The sequence below is a fragment of the Rhipicephalus sanguineus genome, chromosome 4, assembly GCF_013339695.2.
Source record: "Rhipicephalus sanguineus isolate Rsan-2018 chromosome 4, BIME_Rsan_1.4, whole genome shotgun sequence".
NCBI lineage: Eukaryota > Metazoa > Arthropoda > Arachnida > Ixodida > Ixodidae > Rhipicephalus > Rhipicephalus sanguineus.
This window is the reverse complement of record NC_051179.1, coordinates 107,213,444-107,240,443: the sequence shown is the minus strand read 5'-3', so window position 1 is coordinate 107,240,443 and position 27,000 is coordinate 107,213,444. Positions and strand designations below refer to the sequence as shown.

At 48.6% G+C, this 27,000-nt stretch overlaps 1 protein-coding gene across 3 annotated transcripts; it reads left to right on the top strand.

The window, feature by feature from the left end:
- Positions 1–461: 461 nt before the first annotated feature.
- Positions 462–21,785, top strand: LOC119390533 (uncharacterized). 3 transcript variants are annotated; one of them, XM_037658141.2, is made up of 5 exons: positions 462–591; positions 10,924–11,254; positions 14,106–14,273; positions 18,051–19,385; positions 21,568–21,785. In XM_037658141.2, exons 1-5 carry the CDS (start codon positions 565–567, stop codon positions 21,768–21,770), a joined length of 2,064 nt encoding a protein of 687 aa, XP_037514069.1. In that variant the 5' UTR covers positions 462–564; the 3' UTR covers positions 21,771–21,785. The 3 variants fall into 3 exon arrangements, with proteins under 3 accessions (XP_037514069.1, XP_037514071.1, XP_037514070.1); XM_037658142.2 differs by having other exon boundaries at positions 463–591; positions 14,130–14,273; XM_037658143.2 differs by lacking the exon at positions 14,106–14,273.
- The last annotated feature ends 5,215 nt before the right edge of the window (positions 21,786–27,000 follow it).

Genomic DNA, 27,000 nt, shown 5'->3' with positions numbered 1-27,000 from the left:
TTATGTGTCATTACGCGCGTCGCATTATAATAATATGAGCGCGAAGCTAAGACACTGAGTTTTTAAACAGGTGTGGATCAACCTACACGACCACACGGTGCGAGCTTTCGAAATGCCGCGTAAACATTAGAGGTGGCAACCTTTGTTACTGCAGGGCAAAGTTCTCGCGCCTGCTTCATCAAGCATTTCAGCAACACAGTTGACTTCAGTCGCCTCCACATCTGCTAATTAACACTCATTGCGCTCGGTCGAAACCAGAATATTCCGCACCCGCACATGCGCTAAAGCTGAAACCGAATGCTGTGTCTCTCAAAAACAAGCTCGCGCAGTTTGTCATCCAGTGAGCTGAAATTTGAGGAGGAGCTTTACGCAGATGGCATTGAGTGGAGGCGTCAGTCGCGACGCCGTGAGAATGGCAATAACATATTTTTTTAACAATGCCTCGCACCGCAGATAGAATAGATTTATAGCGCGCAAGGTACGCAGTCGCTCGCCTAGTGCCTCGGCGTGTGTCGCCAACTCCGCATATCGCAGCTTTGTATTCAGCGCGTCCTTGGAGGCGCCATGCGACGAACCATCACCTGGGAGCCGGTACGTAGACGTCACCTGCATTTGCTGGGCGACGTAGTTTCATTTTACGGATTGCAAGAATTGCCGGTGCACCTTCGTTGCAGCAGGTGCATTTTCAAACACATGGTGATCGCGGAACAAGCGTCTAGATTCGCGTCCTCCCTGTCGCTTCTTCTCTCCCACGGCCACGATAGCGATTTCGAACCTTTCTTGATGACTCGCTTTAAATAAGTGCCTGTCGACGTCATATGCATGTCCGCTCAACACTGGGGGCGTATTCCGTACGGTGGAATACGGAGCACCATTCCGTTTGCTCTGTGTCGTCACGCCTCATGCCGCACATGCGGGGGTCCTGACGTATTTCGATATTGCCAACAAAAAGCACTTGTGTGGTATTCCATATTCCACAGTACTATATAGCGGGATTTGAACACTACGCCTGGTAGTCATCGGAGGAAGGTAACTAACGAAACGTTTCGCAACGCGGTGAATGAAAAACTTGCGCGGTGGCGTTTTAATGTATTACAAGACGATCTTCACGGTGACACGTCTTCTATGAGGTACACATGAAAGAGGTGAGGCCACTAACCCATATTAAGCAAAGAGCGCCGAGTATGATAATTTGTTTAAACAAAAACGTTCATCAGTTGGAACACTGCTCACGCCTCATTGTATTCTATTCATCCATGGCTTACTTGTCGCGCGTGGAGTATAAAGAGAACGCGCTATTCTATTATGATGTCTGCACTGATCTAATCGATATATAATGGAATAAACGGACATGTAGATATTTTGAGCGCTGACTGTGTAGCCCATTGTCCTTATCTGTATGTACAACCATCGTGATCACGTCACAAGGGTTGTTCTGTCTCTGAGTCGTACGGTTGCGTTAGAATACAAGCATTGTAATATCGTACCGGACGTTGTCTTATAAGTGGTGGTTGCGGCTTTGATTACCACGTCCTCTTGCTCTACCGGTCACCCCCTGGAGCTTCGTTCTGGTCGGCGGCTGTGCTCGCCAGCAGCAGTGATGGCAGTAAACGACACATCCACTGCCACAGCAGCCCCTGCTCAGCCAACGTGAACCGGGAACAACTCCAAACGAGACTGGTATTTTCTGGCCTTCGCGAAGAAGACATGGAAGATTGACTCGACAATTACGACAGAGTGAGCGCCGACAACCTTTCGGACGAGGCAGTCAAATCGCGCAGTGGTGTCTTTCTACCTCAAGAGAGTCGTTAAAACATGGTTTTTCAACCAAGAACGCGAGTTTCATGCTAGCTCGTCATTCCCTGAGCAACTGCGTCAACACTTCTTTTTAGGCAGTTTGGCACATATTGAAGTAAGCGGGTACCATCGCAGAGACACACACAAGAAAGACGACACACACACGCAAGCACTTGTGCGTACGTGCCCTCTCACTCGTGGTTGTCTGTTTGCGCTGGTACTTCCTTATTTCCACTGCGTCACATATTCGGCACCTTGATGGATGCCCTAAAATAGCGAAACAGAAGCTTGCTACCCGCATCCAATGAGTAGACGACTGAAACACGCTGTATATTGAAGACGTTCTGCCTATCTCCCGCCGCGCCCAAAGTGGCATGCGAGAGATCAAGCGCATCCGTCAGATACTGAAACGCGTCAACACCGTTGCTCTCCACGGCTTTGGTGTTCGCAGCCACGTGCCTCCACAAGTTCAGGGAGGGGGAACTATTGAGATGAACAATTTGACATTTCAAAACTTCAAACACACCCATGTTTCATTTTTGTTCGCGTATTTCTGGCATCTGTGACGCACAGAAAACGGCGCTCGTGTGGGCGCCGGGACTAGAGTTGGCGATCTTTGAAACCACAAGGCCCCATGTTCATACTCATTATATAAGAAGGAAGCGGGAGGCAAGGCTCGCTGGTGTTGCGCGTGCACATTTGCTGTTTATTCGTTCTTCAGGCACGCATTTCAAAGGGGTCAATCGGTGTGGTGGGCGGCATCCCCACTACCGCCCGCTGTAGGGTGGTAGTGGGGATATATATATATATATATATATACACAACCTTTCTTATTTCATCGCACGTTGCGTGCCTTTCAAAGGGCTGTACAAACGTTTTCAAATAATCATCGAATTGCGACGCCTTCGGTGCTTTTGACAGCGGCGCTGTTCTATGTGGACCCTTTGCCGTCCACATAGAACAAAGGGTCCACATAGAACATCTGCGAGTCCACATAGAACAAAGGGTCCACATAGCACATCTGCGAGTCCACATAGAACAAAGGGTCCACATAGAACATCTGCGAGTCCACATAGAACAAAGGGTCCACATAGAACATCTGCGAGTCCACATAGAACAAACGTCCACATAGCACATCTGCGAGTCCACATAAAACAAAGGGTCCACATAGAACATCTGCGAGTCCACATAGAACAAAGGGTCCACATAGAACATCTGCGAGTCCACATAGAACAAAGGGTCCACATAGAACATCTGCGAGTCCACATAGAACAAAGTGTCCACATAGCACATCTGCGAGTCCACATAGAACATCTGTGAGTCCACATAGAACAAAGGGTCCACGTAGAACATCTGCGGGTCCACATAGAACATCTGCGAGTCCACATAGAACAAAGGGTCCACATAGAACATCTGCGAGTCACGCGAGCCAGCTCGCGTGACACGCAGATGAGGGTATCACGCAGGAGCAGAACCAAGTCACGTGACTAAGAGGTGCTGGCATCACACAGGAGCAGAGCCAGGTCACGTGACTGGGAGATTAGGTTATCACGCAGGAGCAGAGTCAAGTCACGTGACTAGGAGTTGCTGGCATCTGGCAGAAGCAGTGCCAGCTCACGTGACCAGAAGATGAGGGTATCACGCAGGAGCAGAGTCAAGTCACGTGACTAGGACATGGTGGCATCACGCATAAGCAATGCCAGCTCACGTGACTAGGAGATGAGCGTATCACGCAGGAGCCGAGCCAAGTCACTTGAGCAGCGCACAGGAGGAGGGCAATGGACTCGACTTGGCTAGAGCGGCAGCGGGAGCCAGCACGAGATCGCGTCGATCAGGAAACCCCGAGCTTCGAGAGCAGGAAGCGCAAGCCATCCGGTAGCGGAAGGAAGCCGCCAACCCCGAAGTTCGAGACAAGGAAGTGCAAAAGAAACGGCAAAGTAAACGAACTCTACCACAGCGAAATATGCTAGTACCTCAGAGATAACAACACCGTTGATCACAGCAAAACATCGAAGTAACGACCCCAGGTCCGCTGTTTCGTCAGATGTCACATCGTGTAACTTGGCTTAGTTTTGTCTCACGAATTTCTTGCATTGAAAAAATTCGTAAACAGGGGGTGGGTGCTCGAGCCGACGTTTCGACAAGAGGACTTGTCTTCTTCAAGGCTGGAACTTATTTTCTTAGTTCTCGTGTGTATATGCTTCGTGCCCATTCCACCACAAGAGAAAAGGGGAGGGCAACTGCCAGAGTGGGGGTGGGGGAGGGGGGAGAGGCCACCGTGACGAACTGGGTGAGTCATAAGGAAGGCGAAGAAAAAGGAACAAAAAGCGGAGGGGGAGGGTATACGATTCGCTAAATGATTGTCAGTGGAAGCACGTGGCATTTTAAGAATAGTAGATTCGAAATTCCTAGAAGGGCTTAAATGTCATTAGTTTTCGTTGTGTATGTACCATACCGAATAGATTCAAGAGCCCCCTTAGAAACGTTAATACCTGCTGTCTGGAGTGTACTGAACTTGTGAATAAGGTACGACTTTGTATATTTTCTGTCTCTCATGGACCGGAAGTTTGACCTAAGTATGTAAAGTTTGAGATCTTCGAAGTTGTGACCTGCTACATTAAAATGCTGTGCCACTGCTTTGGGTAACTTCTTCGCCGTGTCCGCGCGATTCCCGTTGAAGTTTTTAAAAGTCCGTCAACAATAAACCGAGTTACTGGTATTCGTAAGCGTTTTTATTGCGATAGCAATTATATGGACAGTCTCGGCTGATTTTTGCCGTCGCCGTCGCCGTCGCCGCCGTCATGCTGCGTATATGTATAAGTATGTATATATACATCAACATCCCAAAGAAAAATAAGTCAGAAAAATGCTTCCGAAGCGCGGAATCGAACCAGCGACCTCTCAATTCGCAGCGCGGTGCGCTAAGCACTACTCCACAAAGCGTATATACCTCCGGCAGCTAACGGCGAGCCTTATATACACACCCTTCACCGTTTGAAGTCCTCCGAGACGGAGGCGCTTATAAGCGTTTCTTCATTACCAGCGAGATGGCGCTAGGAGCGCGCGGGCGCACTTAAAGGCGTCGGCCAACTCTCTCGCTTCTTATATTTGCGCAGCGAGAATCTTGCCCTTCCGCTGTCTGCTCGCGCGGGCGCTCGAACAAACTGCCGCAGTGTTCATGATTCTCAGCAGATCGAGTTACGTGGCAGCTCTCACCGCGCGTCGCGTGCGTGTAGCTGAAAGCGTTTCAGATGTCGTGCACGTAACGTACGTGTACTTTTCACGTTTTCGTATGAGAAGTCCCTACGTACGTGAAATTAAAACTGTATAATAGCTGCCGGGTAGTGATGGACGCACGGTAGTCGCAGCGCGTCCATCACGGGCCGCTTTTCTTGCTATCGCATTCATTGCTTCGCCCTTGCGGCGAAACTGTGACTTTTTTTTTCTTCTTTTCTTTCGTTCCCCACGAGCATGCTGGAGGCTACACGCTGGGATGAATGACAAAGCGTCCGGAAGTTTGACGCTCGCGTTTTTTGCCGCTCTGACGTAGCATCTATCATCCAGGCAGTTGTCGCTGTTCAGAACGATGAAGAATATCTCGTCGCTGTTGGTTTTCCTCTTGCCATGAAACTGAATAAGGAAGGCACGTGGTATTTATTAGATGCGAAAGCATCTTTTGCTCGAGCCAGTGTCCGTTCTGCGGCGTCCGTACCCATATTGCACATGCGCCATCCTCACCCCTCTCCTCGCGTGAGCACTGCCTCCGCTTCGTTTCTCCTCTCCCGTTTCTCTCTCTCCGCCACAGCTGTGCGCTCGTATATAATGCGGCGCGCGCTCGCTCCCGTTGCACTCTCCTTCGCAACAGCGCTATGGACGCTCGCGAAGCTCAACGTAAAGGGCAACGCCAGCAAGCGAATCTTGAAGCTGCGAGGCGGCGAAACGCCATGAACAACGTCAACGTCGGCGCTAATTGCAGCGGCAGCGCCACCGCCACGGAGCAGAGGAAGGCTCGGGAAGCCGAATGTAAATGTCAGCGTCGGCAAGCTGTAATTCAAACGCCTCGACAACCACCGTCTCATAAGTCACATGAGAAACAAAAACTCGATGCGCACCTCCCCCCCCCCCCCCCGCGATGCTTTCGCATCCCACCATAGTTGCCCGTAGGGGGAGATGATGTGTAGATTTTTATTTATTTATTTAGTCCGATCTGCTGCAGACCGAGGTGCCGGCCCAAGAAGAGGGAGCATACGTACGCTTACAATTACAATTTTATGTAGTCATTATATTGTTCTCTGAAAGAAACTGCTGTGAAAAACAACTGCTGGTGTAACGATAGGTTTTAGTGCGTGGCTCGGTGTGTGGCACGTTCTTCTCATCTATTGTCCGAAACCGGACAGCGGCGTTATAGTTGCCCTCCTGCATAGAACATCGTGCAGGAAATATAACGTGCCATCGTCCTGCGTGTCTGGAGGGACGCAATATGCTTATTTGCCGTCAGTGTGGTATATCCTAGTGCCACCTGCGCTTTCTAAAATAAAGTGAACCGCTTTCCTTTGAAGGATGTCGACCTGGTAAATGTATTCTTTAGTACGTGGTATGACTGACACGCGGTACGACTCTGTAATAGATGATCCCGTTTCATATATGCTGCTGTTAAACCGCAGGAACGAATGGCCTTATGAATACGATATTAGTAATCACTGTGTAAGATATACAGGGTGTCCCAACTATCACGCAGGAAGATTTTTAAAAATAGGAACGGTGTTACGCGAAGCAAGCGTGTAGTAGATATTGTTCCCAGTACACTGGAGTAGCCACTGCAAATTTTTTTTGTTATTGAGATTTAATAATGTCTAGTGATTATACTGGTAACTCGACAAGTGCTCTCCTAATTACCAAAATGTCAACCAAGCATATGTAGGTATCTTGAAATGAAATCTAACTTCTGAATGCTCAACAACATACTAATTGCGTTCTCTTTTTTTCGGTTGATATAGAAACCCGGCGAAATCTGAAAAATGACACGTGGCTAGACTGCAGCGCGCATCAGGAAGCAGCGCCCTCAAATACGCTTGCTATGAGGTAGCAAGTATCAAGGAAAAAAACATGGCAGATCCCTCTGTCATTTCTAAGTACAGACACCGGCAAATGGTGTATATAAATAGCACGCCGTTAGTATGGCGAAGAACGTGCCGTCTGTGGCGGAGTCGTTTCGCGCTGCGGGCTGGAGATCGAGGGGTCGTAAGTTCGACTCCCGGTGACGGAACTTTTTCTTCTAGTTCTTTCTTTGCCATTGTTAGTTTTTATATTTTACAACGTCATATCCGTGACGGAAATGCGTCAGTGGAGCCGTGGTGGACCCCGGCATCAAAAGCTTTCGTGTTAAAAATGCCAAAAAAAAAAAATGAATCGCCCTGTCTGCCACTGCCCGGTCTAAGAACTCGCCCCTTTGGTCTTAAACAGTCGGCCATAATCAGAACAGTGCTGTAGCTGCGTTATCAATGGCAACGGTCAGCCTTGAAATATGGACAGTGATAGTGGCGTAGAATCGAGACGACGGAATCCCTGGAAAATTGCGGTGCTTATTCTGTAACCTTGCCAGATTGCCGAATGCTGCCTACGGCAGCGGGCAAGAGGCAAAGCGGTTGCTTGCAGTAAGTTTATTTGAGAACGCTGCTTTCTTTTTCGGGTGGGGGCGTAGTCACGTGGTATTTTTCACGTTTCGCTGGCTTTCTTCATCAGCCGGGAAAAATGTACACGTAATTAGTACGTTCTTGAAGATAGCGCAGTTAGACGATATTTAAGTATTCCTAAATACGCCTCATTGATATTTTGATAATTGGCTACTTGTCGCGTTACAACTAAAATATCGACTAAATAATTAAACTATATTAACAAAAAAATAGTGGTGGCTACTCCAGTCTACTGGAGGCAATATATGCTAGGTTTGCTTCGCGTAACACCGTTCCTCTATATTTAAATATTGCTGCGTGATATTTAGGATACCCTGCACGCTCTTTAGGTGGGCACGCTGCTCGGCTTGCGTGCGAGCCGCGTTCGACCAGTGAAAGTAATCATGGCGCGCGTCCGTTGGTCCCGTGACGGCAGCGGATCAGCAGGACGACGCAACTTCCAGAGAGAAGATGTTTCATGTAACGCTGCTTTAGCGACTGACGTGGCCTGCGGCAGCGCCAGCGTTCGCCGCACGTCCCGTTTTTCGGTCGCAAAAAGGCAGCGCAGATTGAGCTGCTAGCGTGCCATGACCGCGTTCGCTGTCTTTCAAAATCAGATTTGCCGCGAAGCGCCGGTTGCTACGGCAATGCCCTTTTGTCATGAAGTTGCCTCGTCCCGCCAATCCTGCTGCCATCATAGAACCGACGGGAGCGCAGCGTTGTCATTTTATCTGTAGATCGCGTCTCGCGAATGTCCCCACCTAAAGAGTAGATATGCTTAAACGGAGAAGAAGATGAATTCTTTCTTCCAGAAGCTTGGTACGGCATAGCACGTTTCACAGAGAAAATGGACGTGGCGACGCAGGCTTGAAGCTCCAGTACCGGTAGGTTGTGACGTTGTTAGATCTGATGGCGCCTGCTAGAGCCTACTATTGTTGCATGGGTAAAAATCTGAATAATTTTGCTCTAACTGATCCAGAGACTTAAGGTGGCAAATATGAGGGAACTGTTTTGGATAAATATAGTCAAAATACGACTGAAAACTGAAATCCGTGATGTAACACGAACATTCAGCTGCTGGCGTTGCAGCAAAATTCAAGAATGGAACGGTGCTCTAGACTCAGGGTCTCTTAAATGTGCAAATACTCGGCATCTGCGCAATCTTCTTTTTAGAGGAAATGCCTAAGCTGCTGACAGGCACGCGCATGGGATTTGACGGCACTGCGGTATCCTCTTAAGCTCTGACCACACGTATACGCGTTACAACGCCTCAGCGTGTGGCGTGCCCGCTCCCTATGTGCGCCCTGTCCCTATGGAGAAAGATGGCGCGCAGCTTCGTGCAGCCACGCGCCCTGTCCCTCCATACGGAGAGGCCGCCGCGGCGCTGAGTCTACACGCCACGCGCTGACGCGTTGTAACGCTTACGTGTGGTTTGTACTTTATAGTGCGACATTTTCGCGCCCGTTCTTGTTTTGTTCTAGATCTAACACCGAAGCTGAACGAGTGTTCGGAATTGTTGCGACAACCAAGAACGACATTAGAAATCGCTTGTCTGACGAACTGCTCCTGTTGACTCTTAGAATGAAGTTCAGACTGAGAAACATTCACAGCTCGGAGTTCGTCACCCCGCAAGAAATGATTACGAAAGTGACAACTATATTTATATCTGAATCCCAGCAGCTGTGATATTATCTGCACACGTGCCGCACTCTTTTGTTTTTTTTTTTTACTTTCGCCAACAGGCTGTTAGTTCAAGTCCTTTTCATTAAATTCACGCGATGCGCGTGAAGAGTGCCCTTTTTGCAATATGCAGCGTAAGACACTCCCCATGAAATGGCTAATAAAGCGAAAATTTTAATTCCTAAAGTTTAGTTCTTGAACGCAAGACACGTGAATAGAGTGTCATTTCTGCAACATTATGTCCAGCTCGCAGGAAATGCCTGGTAAAGTCAACATTTTGTAATTCAATCCCAGAACTTGTGATATTCAGTGGTGTCATAGTCATTTTTAACGTCTATACGAAGTACATTAAAAAACGTTAAAAAACGTCTTACGAAATACATTAAAGGGACCGACAAGTGATTTTTCTCGACCCATTTTTTTACGGCGCGACAGAAAGCTCACCCTTCGCAGTGCTTGTAGCTGCAGTAGTTAATCCCAAAAAGACGTAGTTATTTTACAAGCAGTATTTTTCGATCTGAAAGGCTCTAAACACGGACGCATTTTTCCTCCAGCAACGCTAAGCGATGCCGCCAGCCCATCTCGCGATTTGTGAAAGCTATCGTTGTTCTGCTTTCGCAGGAGTTCCGGTAACTATGCTTAACCACCTTTATTTAGCTTTTCAGCTATTTTTGAAAATAATAAGCTGTTACAGCGAGATGATGTGGCATTATACAACTTCCCTGTATCTGTACCGCGTTGTGTGCGCATGCGTCCAAGGTTGCCTGCGCCTGTGTCATGGGTGGCTTGTCCCGGCGTCGTTACTCTCGCGATCCACGAGCCAAGCCAAGTCATCGAAAACGTCTCTACGCATATGCGCGGCCGCGCTGAGTAGGAGCGCGCGTCATTTCTGAGACGAAGTGTAGGTAGCAAAACTATGTCGCTCCAAAATCTCAGCGACCTGGAAAACTGCGTGCACGGTTGCATGAGCACACTGAAAAGTTGCGCAAGACGCGCTGACGAGCATGGGATCATTGCGTCACGCGAAGGCAGCGCCACATTAATGCACACTACTAACGCAGGTCTTTATGTACATTTTTTTGGAGGAATATTTAATAATATAAAGAAACGAACAATATTTCAATACTAACAAACAAATCATCGACCCCGTACAGCAATCAACGGTCACGTGGCCGGGTTCATCGAATCGTTCATGTTTCTGCCGCCAGAGGCGCCACAGGTCATTTTTTGCGACTTTCAATTAAGAAATAAAATATCAATCCATCTCTCACAATAAAAACAGGGTTGGTTAAAGTCAATGCGATGGGCAATCTTTCCATGAGTGGAGTCATCTCATTTCGTGCTCTGGGCAGTTGTCGGTCCCTTTATGAGCAAGATTAAACTGTCTGACTCACCATTATGCACTCAAGTTAACGTCCCAGAAGATCTGCAACATGTTCTATGTAAATGCAGGCAAGACGCATCAGAGAGACAGTCTCTGAAGGTGGCATTACACCTGCAACGGGACTCTCGCTTAGAACTGCGACATATTCTGGGCCCATGGCAAAGCACCACCTGTGCGTTACGCACGAAAGCGTTGCTCATTTTCTTGCTGGCCACGAGCCTTAACAAAACTTTGTACACAGTGTAACTTTCGTGTGTGTGGGGGGGGGGATGAATGTGCTGTTATGTGCTTATCAGTGTATATATTATAATCACCACCCAGCGCCTGGAGTAGCATGTCAGGCGAATAGCCAGGCTGACATCTCCAGTTTCTCACTCTCTCTCTCTCCAGGAACAAATTCATGGAGACAACGTGGTCAAGCAGGTCGCAAGGAATGGTCACGAGAATGTCTCGGGCGGTGCCGGCGGTCCGGTGGTCTCGACTTTTCTCAACAGTGGTGTTGGCACTGACTGTGTCAGAAAGCCTGACACAAAGGTGTCCGGACCTGATAGCGGACTCAGCTGGGTGGTCGCTGTGGTCAGCTTCGTGGTCTCCATGATCTCGGCAAGCTACTCCCGCTGCCTAGGGTTCTTCTTCACTGCCTTCATGTCCACTTTTGACGTGTCTCGGGCCGAAGCTTCACTGCCACTGGCAGTGTACATTGGCTTCATGTTCATGTCCGGTGAGACTGTCTTCCATGCTTCGTCGCGAGGCATCGCGTGCTTCATAATTAGATACAGGGCTAGATACGGGGCATAACTGGATACGGTGCTTTTTCCATTCAAAGGCATACAATGTATTTTCCAGAATAACAGGGAAAACTCTTCAAAATTTGTCGCATAGGGAAGCTGGTAAGGACGAGCACCTCCCCAAGATGGGGTACCAGCCCTGTCTGATATGTAGTTCATAAATATCCCAGAGATGAATAGTCACACGAATAAAATGCATACTAGAAGCAACGGTTGGTTATGTACTACGATCTTGCAAGCGCGTTTTCAGCATCACCAGACAAAGGGAGTGCACGCTTCCCGTCAAAATTAGGGAAATATGCTCGGTATATCAGATGCCCAGAAACATGCACCCCCATTACAATTACGGCAGACGCAAAGCGAGGGCCAGGGGCCTTCTCAGCAGAGCGGCTAGTGTTGAGGACAACGTCACCTTCTTTGACGCTGCGCAATACGCAGCTTCAAATCACTTTGTTTCAGCTGCTACGTCGCTGCGGGGGGAGCTGCTGACATCGCTTGCGATTAAAAACACGGACGCCGATAAAGCCGAACAGGTGGCAGAAGCAATCACCATGGCCACCACGAACCGTTCCACCATATTCACAGACTCGCGAGCTGCCACCAGAGCGTTCACGAAAGGCTCGGTATGCAAAGAAGCCGCTCGTGTTTTCTCTGCTGCACCTTGGAAAGGCAAGAAGCACCTAATCTGGTTCCCCCGTCACGTGGGCAGTGATGCTCACGAATCCATCCCTAACGCCCACGAACTTGCGCACTTCCAGCGCGAGGTTTTACACGCCGCGCCGGAAGTGGGCACTCGGAGGCCGAGGGAGGGCAGTGGTAACAGGACCCTCTCCTCACATTTAACGAGGTGTGTAAGCACTAACAACTGGGTCGTCGGAAGTTTCCGCTTCCACAGCGAGACCTAAACAGACCAGAGGCAATCACCTTGCGAATGCTACAGACGGAGACGTATCCGTCTCCGTTTATACAATCCAAATTCATAGAAGGCATCAGCCCGGGCTGTCCGCGTTGTGGACAGCCCAGGTTCACTCTTCAGCACATGCTGTGGCAGTGTCACGACTTGCGCGGTGGCTCAGGGTCTCCCTCTGCGAAGGAAGACTGGCTCCGACTTCTCACTAGCTCCACCAAGGAAGATCAGCTCAGGGTTGTCCAGAGAGCCCGCGAAGTCGCCGAGAGTCTCAACCTCCCGGCTCCATCAAGGGTGCGGCCCGCGGACGTTAGCCCCTGACAGGACATTCGTCTTCTCAGGACCAAATAAAAGTTCTTTGTATGTATGCCTGTCTGTTTATAAGGAAAAACATAACCAAGGGCACTTCATGAAGAGACGTTGGCAAAAGGTAACTTATATTGTGAGAATAATAGGTAAAATGTTTTTTTAGAGTTCGCTAAAGAATATCACAAAATAGAATGACATATGCAAGTAATCAAGCATTGTTATATTATCTCTAATACATCGCAGAGACGATAGCTAAATGAAAAAAACAAAAATACCTTTTCCTTCTAACCATTATTTCGCCGTAAGTGTCAGAATATAATTTATAAAAAGTTTTTGCATAAGGAGAAATGCACATTTTGCGGAATTGTTTTGGTACATAATGTCCTGGAAGGTCGGAGTATAGAGAGCGGTAAGAAATAGACGAGAAAAGCATGGATAACAAATACAGACCATGCTTGATTATGTGTACAAGTATTAGATTCGAAAACCGGACTTTAAGGAGGCGGCGTACAGAAACGTAAACTGCCTGAATGAATCTCCACAAACATGGACGAACAGAGAAATTTAAGAAACAACCAGATCACGGAAGGCGTTAAATAAATTTAACCTGCAATAATAATCGAATTATCGGATTGCAACTGTCACCAGAAAATAACGACAAGGAAAGCTATTTTTCTTAGATATAAATGACATGACGCCAGCCCTCCCTGTCTTATTGGTCTGAATAGCTTGTCCCGTCCCAAAGGTCTAAAATCAAAGACTATATGAAAGTTGCGAAAATTCACTAAAAGCGCTGTACTTTAAACCGAACGCAATTAACAAGTTGTAATGCATATTAAAGCTTTACAGCTAAATTTGTATTGCAATATTCATTTCTCCTAGATATAGAAAGGCGATGTGCAACAAATTCCTGGGCCCGTCGTTCAACCTTTGCGATGCGCACTTTCCGGTAATGTGCGCTGAATCCATACACATCTAGAGACACGTCGAGATGCTTTAATGGAAGGGGAGTCCAATTAATTCCTGCGACCTTTTTCGGCATACTGCCCCACAATCCAAAGCATAATCCTAAGCTTTCAGAGGAGTTTAAATAAGCATCTGACGCGATGCCGAATTTACTTATTGTAGATACCAGACTCTCGACACTTCGTTTGCGTGAACGAAAAATGCGACGCCATCTGCATACGCTAATACATTAAACCCATTGACTAATATACTGCTGTATTCGGTAATAGTAGCGCTAATAGTAGTGAATACTCTTAAATCATATTGTGCTCAGGCATAGCACTTCAAGGTAAAGCCCAGCTCCGCACTTCCGTCAGCCTTAACAAAACTAGAGCGAAGCTGCCTAAATTTTTTTTACCCTGTCTACTTTCATCCGGGCTCCTAAGTCGATAGGTCAGTAAGCTACACGTCATTGCATCCAGGAAGAAGTGCAAGACGTCACTGTCGTGTTTCCTGCATTTCTTTACCGTTAATTTTTCCCGCTCTTTCGTACCTTCATCTCCTGACTGCGCAGGACAGCGTATCCAATTTCTGCACGATTTAGTTACCTGTATTTTATTCAGTATGCTCTCCCCATTTTCTGCCAGGTCTGTTTGCCGCCATCCTTATACCGGCGTATGGGACGCGGATGTCTACCATTATCGGAGGCACCTGCCTTACCGTGGGTCTCTCCGTGTCGTTCTTTGCCAATGGGGTAACTGTCCTTATCTTCACAGCTGGATTTTTATCTGGTGAGTATGCCTTATGACATAGCCATGATGTTAGAGAGTGCAGCAATTTTCACTTTAGGGCTATATCTATTGGAAGCCTAGACTCGGTGAAGACTCGGTGAAGCCTGGACTCGGTGCCTTAATAGGAAATTTTGTTTAGATGTCAACTCGCGATGCGAAACGTACACCAACCTAGTTGTTTTAACAAACAAAAGCAAGTATATCTCGTTCTGTATCTTTTGTAATCCGCACGCATGCGTGGCCCACCATTGGACCCTTCGTCCTTCCGGCAACACCATACAGGAAACCAGTGTTTATGCCAATTCTGCCGCGAAATATAAGTTTACAGCTGTAATACAAGTTCGAGTCATCGCCATTTCACTGCGTGTTTAGCTACAGCCACATATTTCAACTACAGCCGCATACTTTAGCAATTTTCGAATGACACGTATAAACTGCATGCCTGTGGTTAAGGTGTGCGCACATTCCAAGGGCACAGCGCGAATTTTTTTCTGGGGGGGGGGGGGGGTGAAGAGAATAAACCATGTATGTCCATGTGCGTGTTTTTATGTGTGCGTACAAATTCTGTACACGTGCAAATATGAAAAAAAAAATTTCACGGGTAGTGGGTTTAATCCCCAATCACCCCTCCCCCTGGCCACGTCAATCCATGGCATATTCTCAACATTAGAAACGGTATACGTTCACTTATTTCACGAAACGTGGTCATGAGGAAAAAAGTCACATGGTCCGTTATGCATTTTTCAAAAACGACTCGAAGGCGGAAGCCATGGTCTTGTTGCTCCAATTGTTTCTTTTTGTTCTCAGTCGATTGTACTAATCCCCCACCCCCACCCCACCCCAGAACTTTTCCGCACCAAACGTGGTTTCAAAGTGCCTCTGGGATCTGAGGTGTTGGAACCTTTTGCACCTCACGTGGTTTTGAAATGCCTCTGGAATCGGCCCACCTTTGACCAAGGGAAGATCTCATGTGGATACGTCATCATATGACGCCATGCTACGTGACGTCATGATGCCGTGATCAAATGATGACTATTTTTGGCCTCACTTCGTGCTGACTCCGACGGTCACCTTTCGCGTTTGATGAGGCATCTAAGGCTTTCGCCTTAATAAACGCCAAGGTAGATAGATCCTTGCGTGCCACCAGTCGGTCAAAATGTTCAATGACTCTGCAAAGATTAGCGAACCCAGAAACGAATCAGTGTTGTTTTGGATTTCTTTCTCGCAAAATTGGGATCCTAGCTGTCAGGCGAAGCATCCTAACCATCAAGGTAGAGGAGGAGTGGGCGTCGTCTTCTGAAAGAAAGGATTAACAGCTAGCGCTTAGGTGGGACTAAGAAAAGAAAAGATGAGGACGGGCGCTGACTGGCAACTGCATGGATGAATGGATGCTATGAGCGTCACCTTTATAACGGGGCGGTGACATGTGCGCCACCAGGCTCGACAAAAAGAAAAAGAAAACGAAACACTCACAGAAACGCTTACGGCATAATGACCTTATTTTCCCACTATTTATTTTTGTCCTTTCTCTCTACTTTTCTGCCGCCAATAGTCTAACCGTCTCTCACTTATTTCTATGGCGGACGTGTTCAGTTTTCCACTGTTGTCCGTAAAACCCAGGGATTCGTGTAGGCTCGTGCCCAAACATACACCTGGGTGGATAGCTCCACATTGAGTCATGGCGTGCTTCGTCGTTCCCTTAGGTTCCTCCCAGCATGCGCATTTTTCTTCTTTACCGAATCTCGCTTTATAACTACGCGTTCTAAGGCAAACCGACCCCCTCTTCAAACAGTAAAGCGCTTCCCTTTGAGTTATCCAGGGACTGATTCTTTGAGCTGTGTACCACCAAGCCCACCGTCGCTTGTTCAGGTCATCTTCTAGCTAAGTGCTGCAATATGCTTTCGTCGCTGAAATGCGCTGCACGCTTCTCATCGTACTTTCTCGAGTACGTCGAGGTCGAGCACGTCCTTTCTTCCTAATCGATAGGTTCCATTTTAACTTGACCTTCCTCTGTTTAGCACAAAGTGGTGGTCGAGGGACGCGTTCGTTACTAAGATCGAAACCACGCGTGTTTTCGTATGTATCATTTCACCTTTGCCGGCTCTTTAAAACTGCGCCTATTCCGTGGCCATTTGTATGTGCACTGTATATTATAGTTCGACTTTCCATATTCGTATATTATATGTCGTGGTTTTTTAGCGGTTAATGGCATTGATTGTTAAGCTTGAGCGCGTGCGTCTCATTACCGACCAAGGCGGCCGCATTTTCAGTGAGGGCATAGTGCAAGAATATTCATGTGCTTTGATTTATCTGCGCGTTCGCGAACCCAAAGTGGTAAAATAGAATCCGGAGCTTCCCACGTCGGCGTGTACCATAATAATATCCTGGATTTGGCACGACAAATGCAAGAATACTGACTTCGCACGCACTGCCATCCTCAATGTGTCCTGGGCAGAACAGGCACTTGTGACAAAATAAACACAAAGTACGGAACACAATCTTCAAGACGACGCTAGGGAACGCAGAGAGGAGGGAAGAAGGGAGGGAGGGAGGGAGGGAGGGAGAGGAGAGGCTTGCTGCCGGCACGAGACGAGCCGAGCATGCGCAGTGGGGGTGTGGACGGCGCCGCCGACGCCGCAGGTGCGACTAAGAAATTCTCCGCATTTAAAAAAGTTTGCCATCAGTGGTCCTCATCAAGTGTGTATGAACGCTCTAGGAGCACGATTCTTTTTTTTTTGTTCACTTCCACAAAGAAGGGTCTGCTTGAGAGGAGCTCTTTACAAACATGTAACGTCTGTTTCCTTTCATGCGGTGCGCTTTCCTTTATGGAAGGTGCGCTACCTGACTGGCGCGCACTGACAGCAAGAATGTCTAAAAAATACGATAATTACGACTAAAAATATCTCTATAACATGTTAATAATTCAGATTATGGCACAAATTTTAATAGAGATTGTAACTGACGAGCAGTGAAGTAGTCACGCCTGTTGATGAGAAAACCTAACAATTCGCAGCTTTTGAGATGCGTGACATTAAGTGCACTACGAAGTATACTCGTGCTTCCGCAAATTAAGACAAAATATTGTCTATAAAGTTCCACAACAATTAATGTCGGCGATAACTGGATACGCGCCATGGGGGCGCTGTACTGCCCGCATCTAAGTGCTGCGCATATCTGCGACAAACTACTCATTCACGAGACATTCGAGTGGGATTGTCTGTACATCGTTTGTGACCTCGATCGCGGTCAGCGGCTGCGAATCTGCGGTTCAGTTGCGTTCTCGCAACTTGAGCTCACGCGCGACGTCCTGTTAATTTGAGGCTTCGTGAAAGGGTAGCCTTCGCGCGCGATGTCCATCTTGGAACTGTCGCTACCCTGTTTCTACCATGCTCACTCCGGCCCATTTAACTCCATCTTCTAACCACTCGGACGCATTTATTATTGTGCAGAATTGACAAGTTCTCCATCTGTTAGTGAACACGCCAATAATGAATTGTTAAGTGTAATAAAGTATCCGCATTTTGAAAGCATGCAATGCTAAATGGCCTCAAACCCATATCATTAATTAAAGCCTGGTAACAGAACCTCCCGTTTGTCATAAAATGCTCATATCATGAGGCTGCTCCCGATTAGTTCAGCGTTGCTGTGCCACAAGAAAGGAAGAGCTGAGCGTGCTCTTTCTGATTTCGCTGGGAAAATATAGTCGTGGAAATGTTACTTTCCTTTGTGACGTGCACCTCATAGGTGTAATAATAATTTTCTCTGTCACCCTTGCAGGCTCTGGTCATGGAATAATCATCAACAGCGGCGTGGTCTGCGTGAGTCAATACTTCGACAAGCGACGAGGAGTTGCGTTGGGACTTAACATGGCTGGAGCAACCATTGCCTCTCTGGTATTCCCCAAGCTGTACGAGTACTTGCTCGCCGAGTACGGCCTTCACGGCACCTTTCTCATTATTGGCGCATCGATGGGGAATGTGGTGCCCCTTGCAATGGTTATGAAGGCTCCTCCGTGGAAGGTAGCAGCACTTAAGGGAAACACCACTGACTCAGACGCCACGGACAATTGCCAGAGGACATACGACGCTCCAGTGGCAGGCGCCGTCTACGAGGGCCCGGACAAGCTCTGCCTAGAAATGCAGAGAAAATTGCAGAGCAGGAAACCGGCTCCGACTAGTCAAGTGCATTGCGTAGAAAGCATTTGCAGAAAGGGAACCGCCACCAGCCTCAATGAAGTATCAAGCGTCACCGAGAGCCGAATAGGAAGCATCGCCAACATGACAGGGAATGCGAAGATGGTTTCCCGGCGCAGTACGCTCCTGCCTTGTCACCTTTCCACAATATGCAGGCGAGGGACTTTCACCAGTTGCGGTGGAGAAAGTTCAGCGTCCCAAGCTGAAGCGCCAGACTTGAATGAGCTACGCGCCAGGCGAGGAACTATGCTAAGCGTCGCAGGATCTATGTACGCAAGCAACAAAACTTCAAGGCGCTCCATCGCGGCAAACGCAGGGCTGTCTCGCAGAGCCACGGTCACCAGCATCAGCAAATCTCAGGGACTCAACGCCTCAGCAAGATGCTGTGACTCGATGAGCCACGAACTTCCCACGAATCAAGAACAGGTGCCTAGCTCTACGTCGGTGCTGCAGAACACCCTGCAGGTGCTCAAGAATCCGCGATTCTACTTCCACGCGTTGAGCTACGTGTCGTGGGGCTTCTTCATTGACTGTTTCTTGTCGGTGGTGTTCGACTTCGCGCAAGACGCCGGCGTAGCGCGTGCCGACACTGTGCATGCGCTGACTTCCTTCTCGGCCACAGACTCCGTGGGCCGGCTATTCGTTCCCTGCTTGAGCGACTATAACCTGATCTCGAACTGCGGTTTGCTCACCATCGCTTACTTGATGCTAAGTCTTCTACAGCAGGTGGCACCATACGTACGGGGAAAGGAATGTGTCTGGGCCCTCACAGCGGCGTTTGGCCTGCCAGCTGGTTACATAATGGTCGGAGCCTCTCAGATCCTGTCGACTGAAATTGACTCGAAGAACCTCCCAATCGCTTATGGCTTGATGAACACAGCAACAGCTATGGGATGCTTCGTTAGGCCACTTCTCATAGGTGAGTGCAAAAATGTCTTGTTCGCAGAAATATACCAGACACAAACGCAATCCTATGTTATGTATCGTAACGAATCAAACGCGGCTGGGCTTCTCCAGGAAGCCTTCATTAAGAAAACAAGTGTTTTATTGATGAGGACTTCCTTGTGACTCTCGAAGCGTGCTTCTTGTCTTTCTAACCGCTGTTATGGTAATACTACATTACTATTCAGTATTACTACACCCAGACCCATGTCTTGTGCTCACGAATGTGCGTTTTTTTTTTACTGGCCATAAGTTAGCCACTACTCATTAAAGTGTAGGTGCCCGCTAAGTACTGCCATAGAACGCTACGCGTTTTCACGTAATGAGAACAACAGAGCAGACATTTTAATACTCGACTAACAAATACTAGATTTGTTTAAGTCATCATACAGTAAGTAAACGCACGTGATTCGTCGCGACAGGCTGGAAATAAAATACCAAAAATCAAAAACAAGCAGACGCCAAGCGGTCCAGAACAACTTATTGACAACCTTCTAACGGGGTTTGTTTATATCTGAGGTTCAAAGGATCTTCATTAATTACTCAGCCTAAAGACGAAAAGAAATCATATTACGGGTGGTAAACTCACTTGAATGCTTCTTGGAGCGAACAAGAAGGCTCGCTATCTATAGACAACCTAAACATGTAGTGACCCAATAACTGTGATGCAGCAGCCCGACCCCCGTATTAGACAGGGCAGGTCAATGATATCAGAACATGAGGTACCAAACGACCGACAAAATGTCCAGTGTGTCAGCTCGTCCTTTTTTTTTCTTACAGCGCAGCTGTCTGAGGCTAGCCTATGCCGTAGTAGTAGTAGCAGTCGGCGCCCGCAGAAAACTCCTAGCGGGTGCATTGACTGAGCCGGCAGGTCACGTGAACTAGCTCTGACCAATCAGGCGTAAGCACGCGCATTTCAAATCTAGCGGCGGATTCTCGACGTGATTTCGTTAGCCAAGACTTGCGCGCTTTCTTAACCACACCTTATCTATCTAGGTAATCGCACAAATACGCGCGTATAGACGTCGCCGTGCCGAATACGCAACGTTGCGAGTTGGCGACTCGAAGACTAAGCGCCAGCGGAGAACCGACGACTACGAAACGCGAGCGTGCAAAGCTCAGGCGATTCGCCAGCGGAGATCCGAAGACTCCGAAATACGCACTCGCGAAGCCGAGCCAATACGGCAACGACGGGCTGTCGCCACTACTGAGAAGGGTGGCAAGGGCCACTACAAGGAATGCCGCTATAGGGGGATCATCGCGCATCGACACCTTCGCTGTACGACCATCTTCACGCAGTAGAGGGGCTGTAGATTCTGCTTCAGCGTTGCACCTCCATTATAAATGGCGGAGAGCATAAACTAACTAGCCCAAGTTCGCACCGCTTTGATGAGGCAGATATTACGCGTCTGGCAACCTGACGCTGACGTAGTGGCCGATGTCACACGTCACTCACGTACCATATAAGATACCGGTAAACTCGTCAGTGTTTGCAGCTTGAAGTACTCTCCATACTCATACTAGTTTATCACCTCGTTGGGCTATGCAAATATCTGCACAGTAGGAAGCGTAGTGTTTGTAAGCACAACGTCCGAGCCAGGAGCGGAATGCAGGACGTTGCACTACGGCAGCATTGCACTACCGAATCAGACACGCGTTAGGGTGGGCACCAATTGGATTTGTAACCGTTACACCAAAGTCACCGCGTACCTCTGGAGCGCATCTAAGGGCATCCACGTGTCGGTCTCACGCGCACCTGAAACCATTACAGCACAGCGGTACCGCCGTCTAGGGGAGTCCTTATCGTCATACAGCGGCAGCTGCCATTGAGACAATAGACGCCGCATTATGTGCGCAAACTTGTGCTGCCAGTTTCCTTACAGCAAAGGCGCATCACGGCGATAACACAGCTTGCTTCACTTAAGTTATTACGAAACCATCACACAGGAGCCGCCCTTTTTAATAAATTGCACTAACTGGTGGCGATGTAAAGCTCTTGTTTATCCATCTGCTCTTCAATGGTTCTAAGAAGCGTGCTAGTACTATCTTTACTGTACGCATGTTCCTCGTGCTCGCTAGACTAGAAAATAAACTAATTCAGCTCGCTTTTTTCTTTAAATTCACGCTCTTTCTTATACTGCCGACATTTACCATTGCAGGGTACTTCCGGGACAACTACGGCAGCTACGATGGCTTGTTTCGCTTCATCGGTGGCATGCTTGCGATTTCCTTCCTGTTCTCTTTGGGCCTTTGGATCACCGACCGGTGCAAGAAGCGAAATGCCGTCAACGCCATTCCGGACGCCTCCGTATCTATTCCCGAGCCGACGACAACAATGAAAGAGGAGCACACATGCATGTAAAAAGTAACGAGGAAGCCGACTTTATGCAGCTACGCGGACCTTTATAAATAACACGGTATCAGTGCCGGACTGCGTTATCAATGCCATGATCCGCAATCTCAGTAACGCAGCCTTCAAGCAGCTTGTGGGTGTGTTCAACGACCAGGAACTCTTTTAAGTGCATGGCACTTTAGGGGCCCGGCTCGTCTTCCATCCGTAGATCTCATGTCTCGTGATCACGCTCAAAATCAAGTGGTCAATACAGGCCTAAAACAAGGCTAGCAATGCTCAGACAGGCTTAATATAAACGAACAAGGTTTAAAATACCATAACTAACAGGAATAACCTAGAAGAAATCGCAATAATTAACTCAAAATCGATTGCTTCCCCCGCCGGCGCTTCTCCGGCGCTACATCTGAAGAGAAGCAACCTGACGGAACTCGCTCCAGACGACACGTATCTCAGCTGCCGTAACAAGCAGGAAGTCGATAAAGCGCAGCAAAAAGTGGCGCGCATGTCGCACACCGAGTTTGCGAATCTCCCTACCAAGATTCTAAACGTGCCGGGGAAACCCCACACGCTTACCTCAAATGTTGACGTCATCGACAGTTTGGTATTCGAAGCATCGGGAACTCTACGAACGGGAATCCCTGGGTGCTCGTGCTGCGCACTTCTTCGGGATTCACAGTTGTGGAGCTGCATTTTGCGCAGGATTTAGAACTGAACCAATGGCTACACAATTTTTTTTGTAAGTGCCCTTTGTCGCTCGTTGGCGGCCTTGGCTAAAATGTGTCGAGCGTCATGATTGAGGTAATTTTACCTAGCGAACAATTCTTGCGTTAGAGGTGTTTGTGGCAACAAACAGTCGCAGTGAAAAGTTGTGGTAGTCTCATACGTACACAAGGTATCGCATAATCTCGCAAAAGTCATCAGCAGGGCGGCCGTTAGGCTGTTTTTCACCGCGCCAAACAAGCCAGGCAGACTATGCCAAATAGTCAGCCAGGAGACCAAGACCGAAAAAGGCTGCCAACATAAGCATGAAACGCAGTTTATTAAACGTTGTTGGAATGTCGTTTATAACATTCCTCTTTCATGCGGGCGTTTCTATCTCGCTCAAACTTGGTGGTGTGTTAATGGCCGTACGTCCAAGCCAAACATAGTTACGAAGAAGCGAGAGGCAGCCAATCATCATTACAATGCTCTGAATGCGGCTGCCAGCCACGCTTTATAGATAATATTATGACTCAAAATGTGATGATTAGCGAGCACGTGTCATGTCTGAAGCTTTCCATATCGTCATCAACAGTGACACATGTGTAAGCCTCGCTTCAGTTTCAGTCCTTCCGAACTAGTTATCATTGCTATTACCTCGACAGCATTGCTTCTGCGCATATCGTTTCCGTTCTCTTTTTTTTGTGCTGTTCTCCCAAAAGTGGTGAAATATATATTGTTACGTACTCTGGAGTAGCGTAAGGGGGTTTTTAATGGGCACAGAGACCGCCGAAATCGTAGGAGCTACGTCGTCGTCCTCTTTCTCTCCCCGCGCTTCCCTTGTTTTTCACCGACAGTGACACTTCGTATCATTCCTCCTCTCTCAGACGAAGCCCTCTGGGCGAGTCATTCTTGTGTCCTTCGTGTATACGGCTTCAGGCGGGCAACATGCGTCACCTCGGTCTTGCATGAACGTCGGCCACTAGTAGTCAGACGTGCGATTTCGTAGTTTACCTCGCTTAGACGATGGAGGATCACGAACGGACCGGCGTAGTGTGCGAGTAGCTTTTGGCTCAAGCCACGTCTGCGTATTGGGGTCCACACCCACACTAGATCACCGGGAACATAGGTTACATGCCGGTGTTGACTGTCGTAGCGTGTTTTGGAGGAGTCTTGCGCTGCCAATGTACGTAAGCGTGCAAGTCGACGAGCCTCTTCTGCACGACACAAAGTCTCCGCAATTGACAAGTCGTCGTGAACGACAAAAGGAATGATAGTGTCCAGCGTATGTCGAGGCGAGCGAGCGTAGAGCAGGTAGAAAGGGCTGTAACCTGTAGTTTCGTGTTTCGCAGAGTTGAAGGCGTACGTCACGAACGGTAATACTTCATCCCAGTTCTTGTGGTCGGAGGTGACGTACATGGATAACATGTTGATGAACGTTCGGTTTGTGCGCTCGGTCAGACCGTTAGTTTGTGGGTGATAAGCAGTTGAGTGCCGTAACTTGGAGGCACACAAGCGAAGTAATGATTCTACCACATCGGCGGTAAATTGGCGACCACGGTCACTTATCACCACGCGAGATGGCCCGTGCCGGAGTATGACTGAATGCAACAGGAACTCCGAAACCTGGCCTGCCGTGGCTGAGGGTAAGGCAGCCGTCTCGCAGTACCGCGTCAGGTAGTCAGCGCATACAATTATCCACCGGTTGCCTTTTGAAGAACGGGGAAATGGTCCCATAAGATCAATGCCGACCTTTTCAAAGGGAGAACTGGGGGGCATTACGGGCTGCAGATGACCGACTGGACCTGAGGTGGGCCGCTTGTGGCTCTGACACTGCGTACAACTGGCCACATATTTTTCAATTGTCTTGCGCATTTGAGGCCAATAGAACCGCTCTTTGGTGCGACTAAGTGTTCGTGCGGTTCCTAAATGACCAGAGGTCGGGTCGTCATGCGTGAGACGCAGAACAGATGTTTGAAGAGACGCAGGAACGACCAGCAGAAAGCGGGCGCCCGTCGTTGACAAGTTCCTCTTGTAAAGAAGACCACCTCGGACGCAAAACTGGCCTTCGGGTATTGGCTCGATTGTTGCAGGGAAGAGAGCTTTCAAGCTTGGGTCTTTGCGCTGCTCAGCGGCGAAAGTCACGGCATCGGGAAAGCCAGGCGACAGCGAAGCGATAAGGTGGTCGAAGTTATCGGCCTCACAATCCGTCGTAGGTAGTGGCATCCTAGAGAGGCAATCCGCATCAGCGTGTCGACGACCACTCTTGTACGAAATGGTGAAGACATATTCTTGCAAACGAAGGGCCCATCGTGCGAGACGGCCGGAGGGTTCGCGAAGGTTGACCAGCCAACACAGGGAATGGTGATCTGTGACGATGGTGAACGGGCGGCCATAGATGTATGAGCGAAATCGCTGAACTGCAAAGACTACCGCTAGGCATTCCTGTTCGGTCACTGTGTAGTTGCGTTCAGGCTTGCTTAAAGAACGACTTGCGTACGCCACGACGTGTTCCTTGTTACCAGAGCGCTGAACGAGAACGGCGCCGAGACCGATGCCACTTGCGTCCGTGTGGATCTCTGTTGGCGACGAGGGATTGAAGTGCCGAAGTATCGGCTGTGAAGTTAACAAGCACTTCAGCTGGCGAAAAGCGGCATCACACTCGGGGCTCCACTGAAACGGGCTGTTCTTCTGGAGAAGTCTCGTCAGAGGATGAGCGACATCCGCAAACCTGGGTATGAACCGCCGGAAATACGAGCATAGCCCGATGAAGCTGCGAAGTTGTTTCACAGATTTGGGTTGCTCGAACGATTCAACGGCCGCTGTCTTCTGTGGGTCAGGTCTAATGCCATCTTTATCGACGAGATGGCCCAGCACCAATGTTTGTCGCTCGCCAAAGTGTCACTTTTTCGAATTCAGTAGAAGGCCAGCCTTTTCAATACAGGTGAGCACAACATCTAGGCGCGTGTTATGCTCCTGAAACGTGCGTCCAAATATTACGATATCATCAAGGTAACACATACAGATCTGCCATTTTAAACCACGCAAAATAGAGTCCATGAATCTCTCGAACGTCGCAGGCGCATTACATAATCCGAATGGCATTACGTTGAACTCGTACAGCCAGGCGTAACGAATGCCGTCTTTTCCTTGTCATCTGCGTGCATCGGGATTTGCCAGTAACCTGATCGTAGATCAACAGAAGAAAAGTAGGAAGCGGAATGCAGGCAATCAATGGCGTCATCGATGCGCGGCAGCGGATAAACATCTTTCTTGGTAACAGAATTCAGGCGGCGGTAGTCGACGCAGAATCTCCACGTACCATCCTTTTTCTTAACTAGAATGACGGGAGCGGCCCAGGGACTCGCCGATTCCTGAATTATCCCCTTTTCCAGCATCTCTTGGACTTGCTCGTCGATGATTTTGCGCTCTGATGGTGCCACTCGGTAAGGCTTCTGCCGTATGGGATACGCCGACTCGGTGTGGATCTGATGACGTATCCGGGACGCTGGAATTGAGGGCGTTTGGCTATCTTTACAAAAATCGAACACTTTTGAATGCTTAGAGAGAACGTCCAGCAGTGTATGACGTTCGCCTTGGCCAAGCGACTTGCTGATCATTTGTAGCAATTGGGAATCCTCTGAACCTTGCGAATCTGGGCGTCCATTGTGGTCTGTAGCATCAACAAGCGCAACCAGCGTCGTAGACGATTCAGGTTTAAATAATGCAAGTTTCATGCCGGCTGGCAAAACTGCAGGCTCCATGGAAGTGTTCATTGTCCACACACCTGCTCGTCCATCAACAACAGACACCACGCAATGGGGAATTAGAATGTTCTTCTTCAGACAGGCCAAAGGAATCGGTTCGAGTGTGGCGTAAAACATGGCACAGTTGTTACCAGAACAAGTCACGGGAACGCACACGGCAGAAAACGCAGGAACGATTGTGTCCTAGGAGACGAAAAAGATGCAGTCATCACGATAGGAATTCTCTAAGAGCGCAGCTGGAAAAGTACCATGCAGGGAAAGGTGCCCACCTCTGCACTCAACAGTTGCCCCACACTCACGCAAAAAGTCGATACCCAAAATAACGTCATGTGTAGACCGTGGAATAACCGCAAATTCTGTGCAAAATACCTTGCCACACAAGGAGACGTCCGCAGTACAAAATCCCACTGGACACAACGCGTCACCGCTCACACCACGGAATGTCACACCAGGGCTCAGGCAAAACATCACTTTAGGTCCGAGAAGGTTCTTAAAATTTACACTCATCACAGAGATCGTCGCGCCTGTATCTACAAGTGCCATAGTAGGTACCGTATCAACAAGTACGTGAACTCTGTTCTTCAACATAAACGCTGACGGGGGTATATCTGTAGATAGCGCCTGGTATCTCGCGGCCTCACCCCCAGTGGCCGCACCGACTAGTTTTCCGACGGCGGTGACCGCGTGCGTCGCCGTGGCGACGGTGATCGCGGAGCTCGTGGAGCTGGTGGCGGCGTCAAACTTCGATCAGAAGCCGGCGAGGGGTCGCGGAA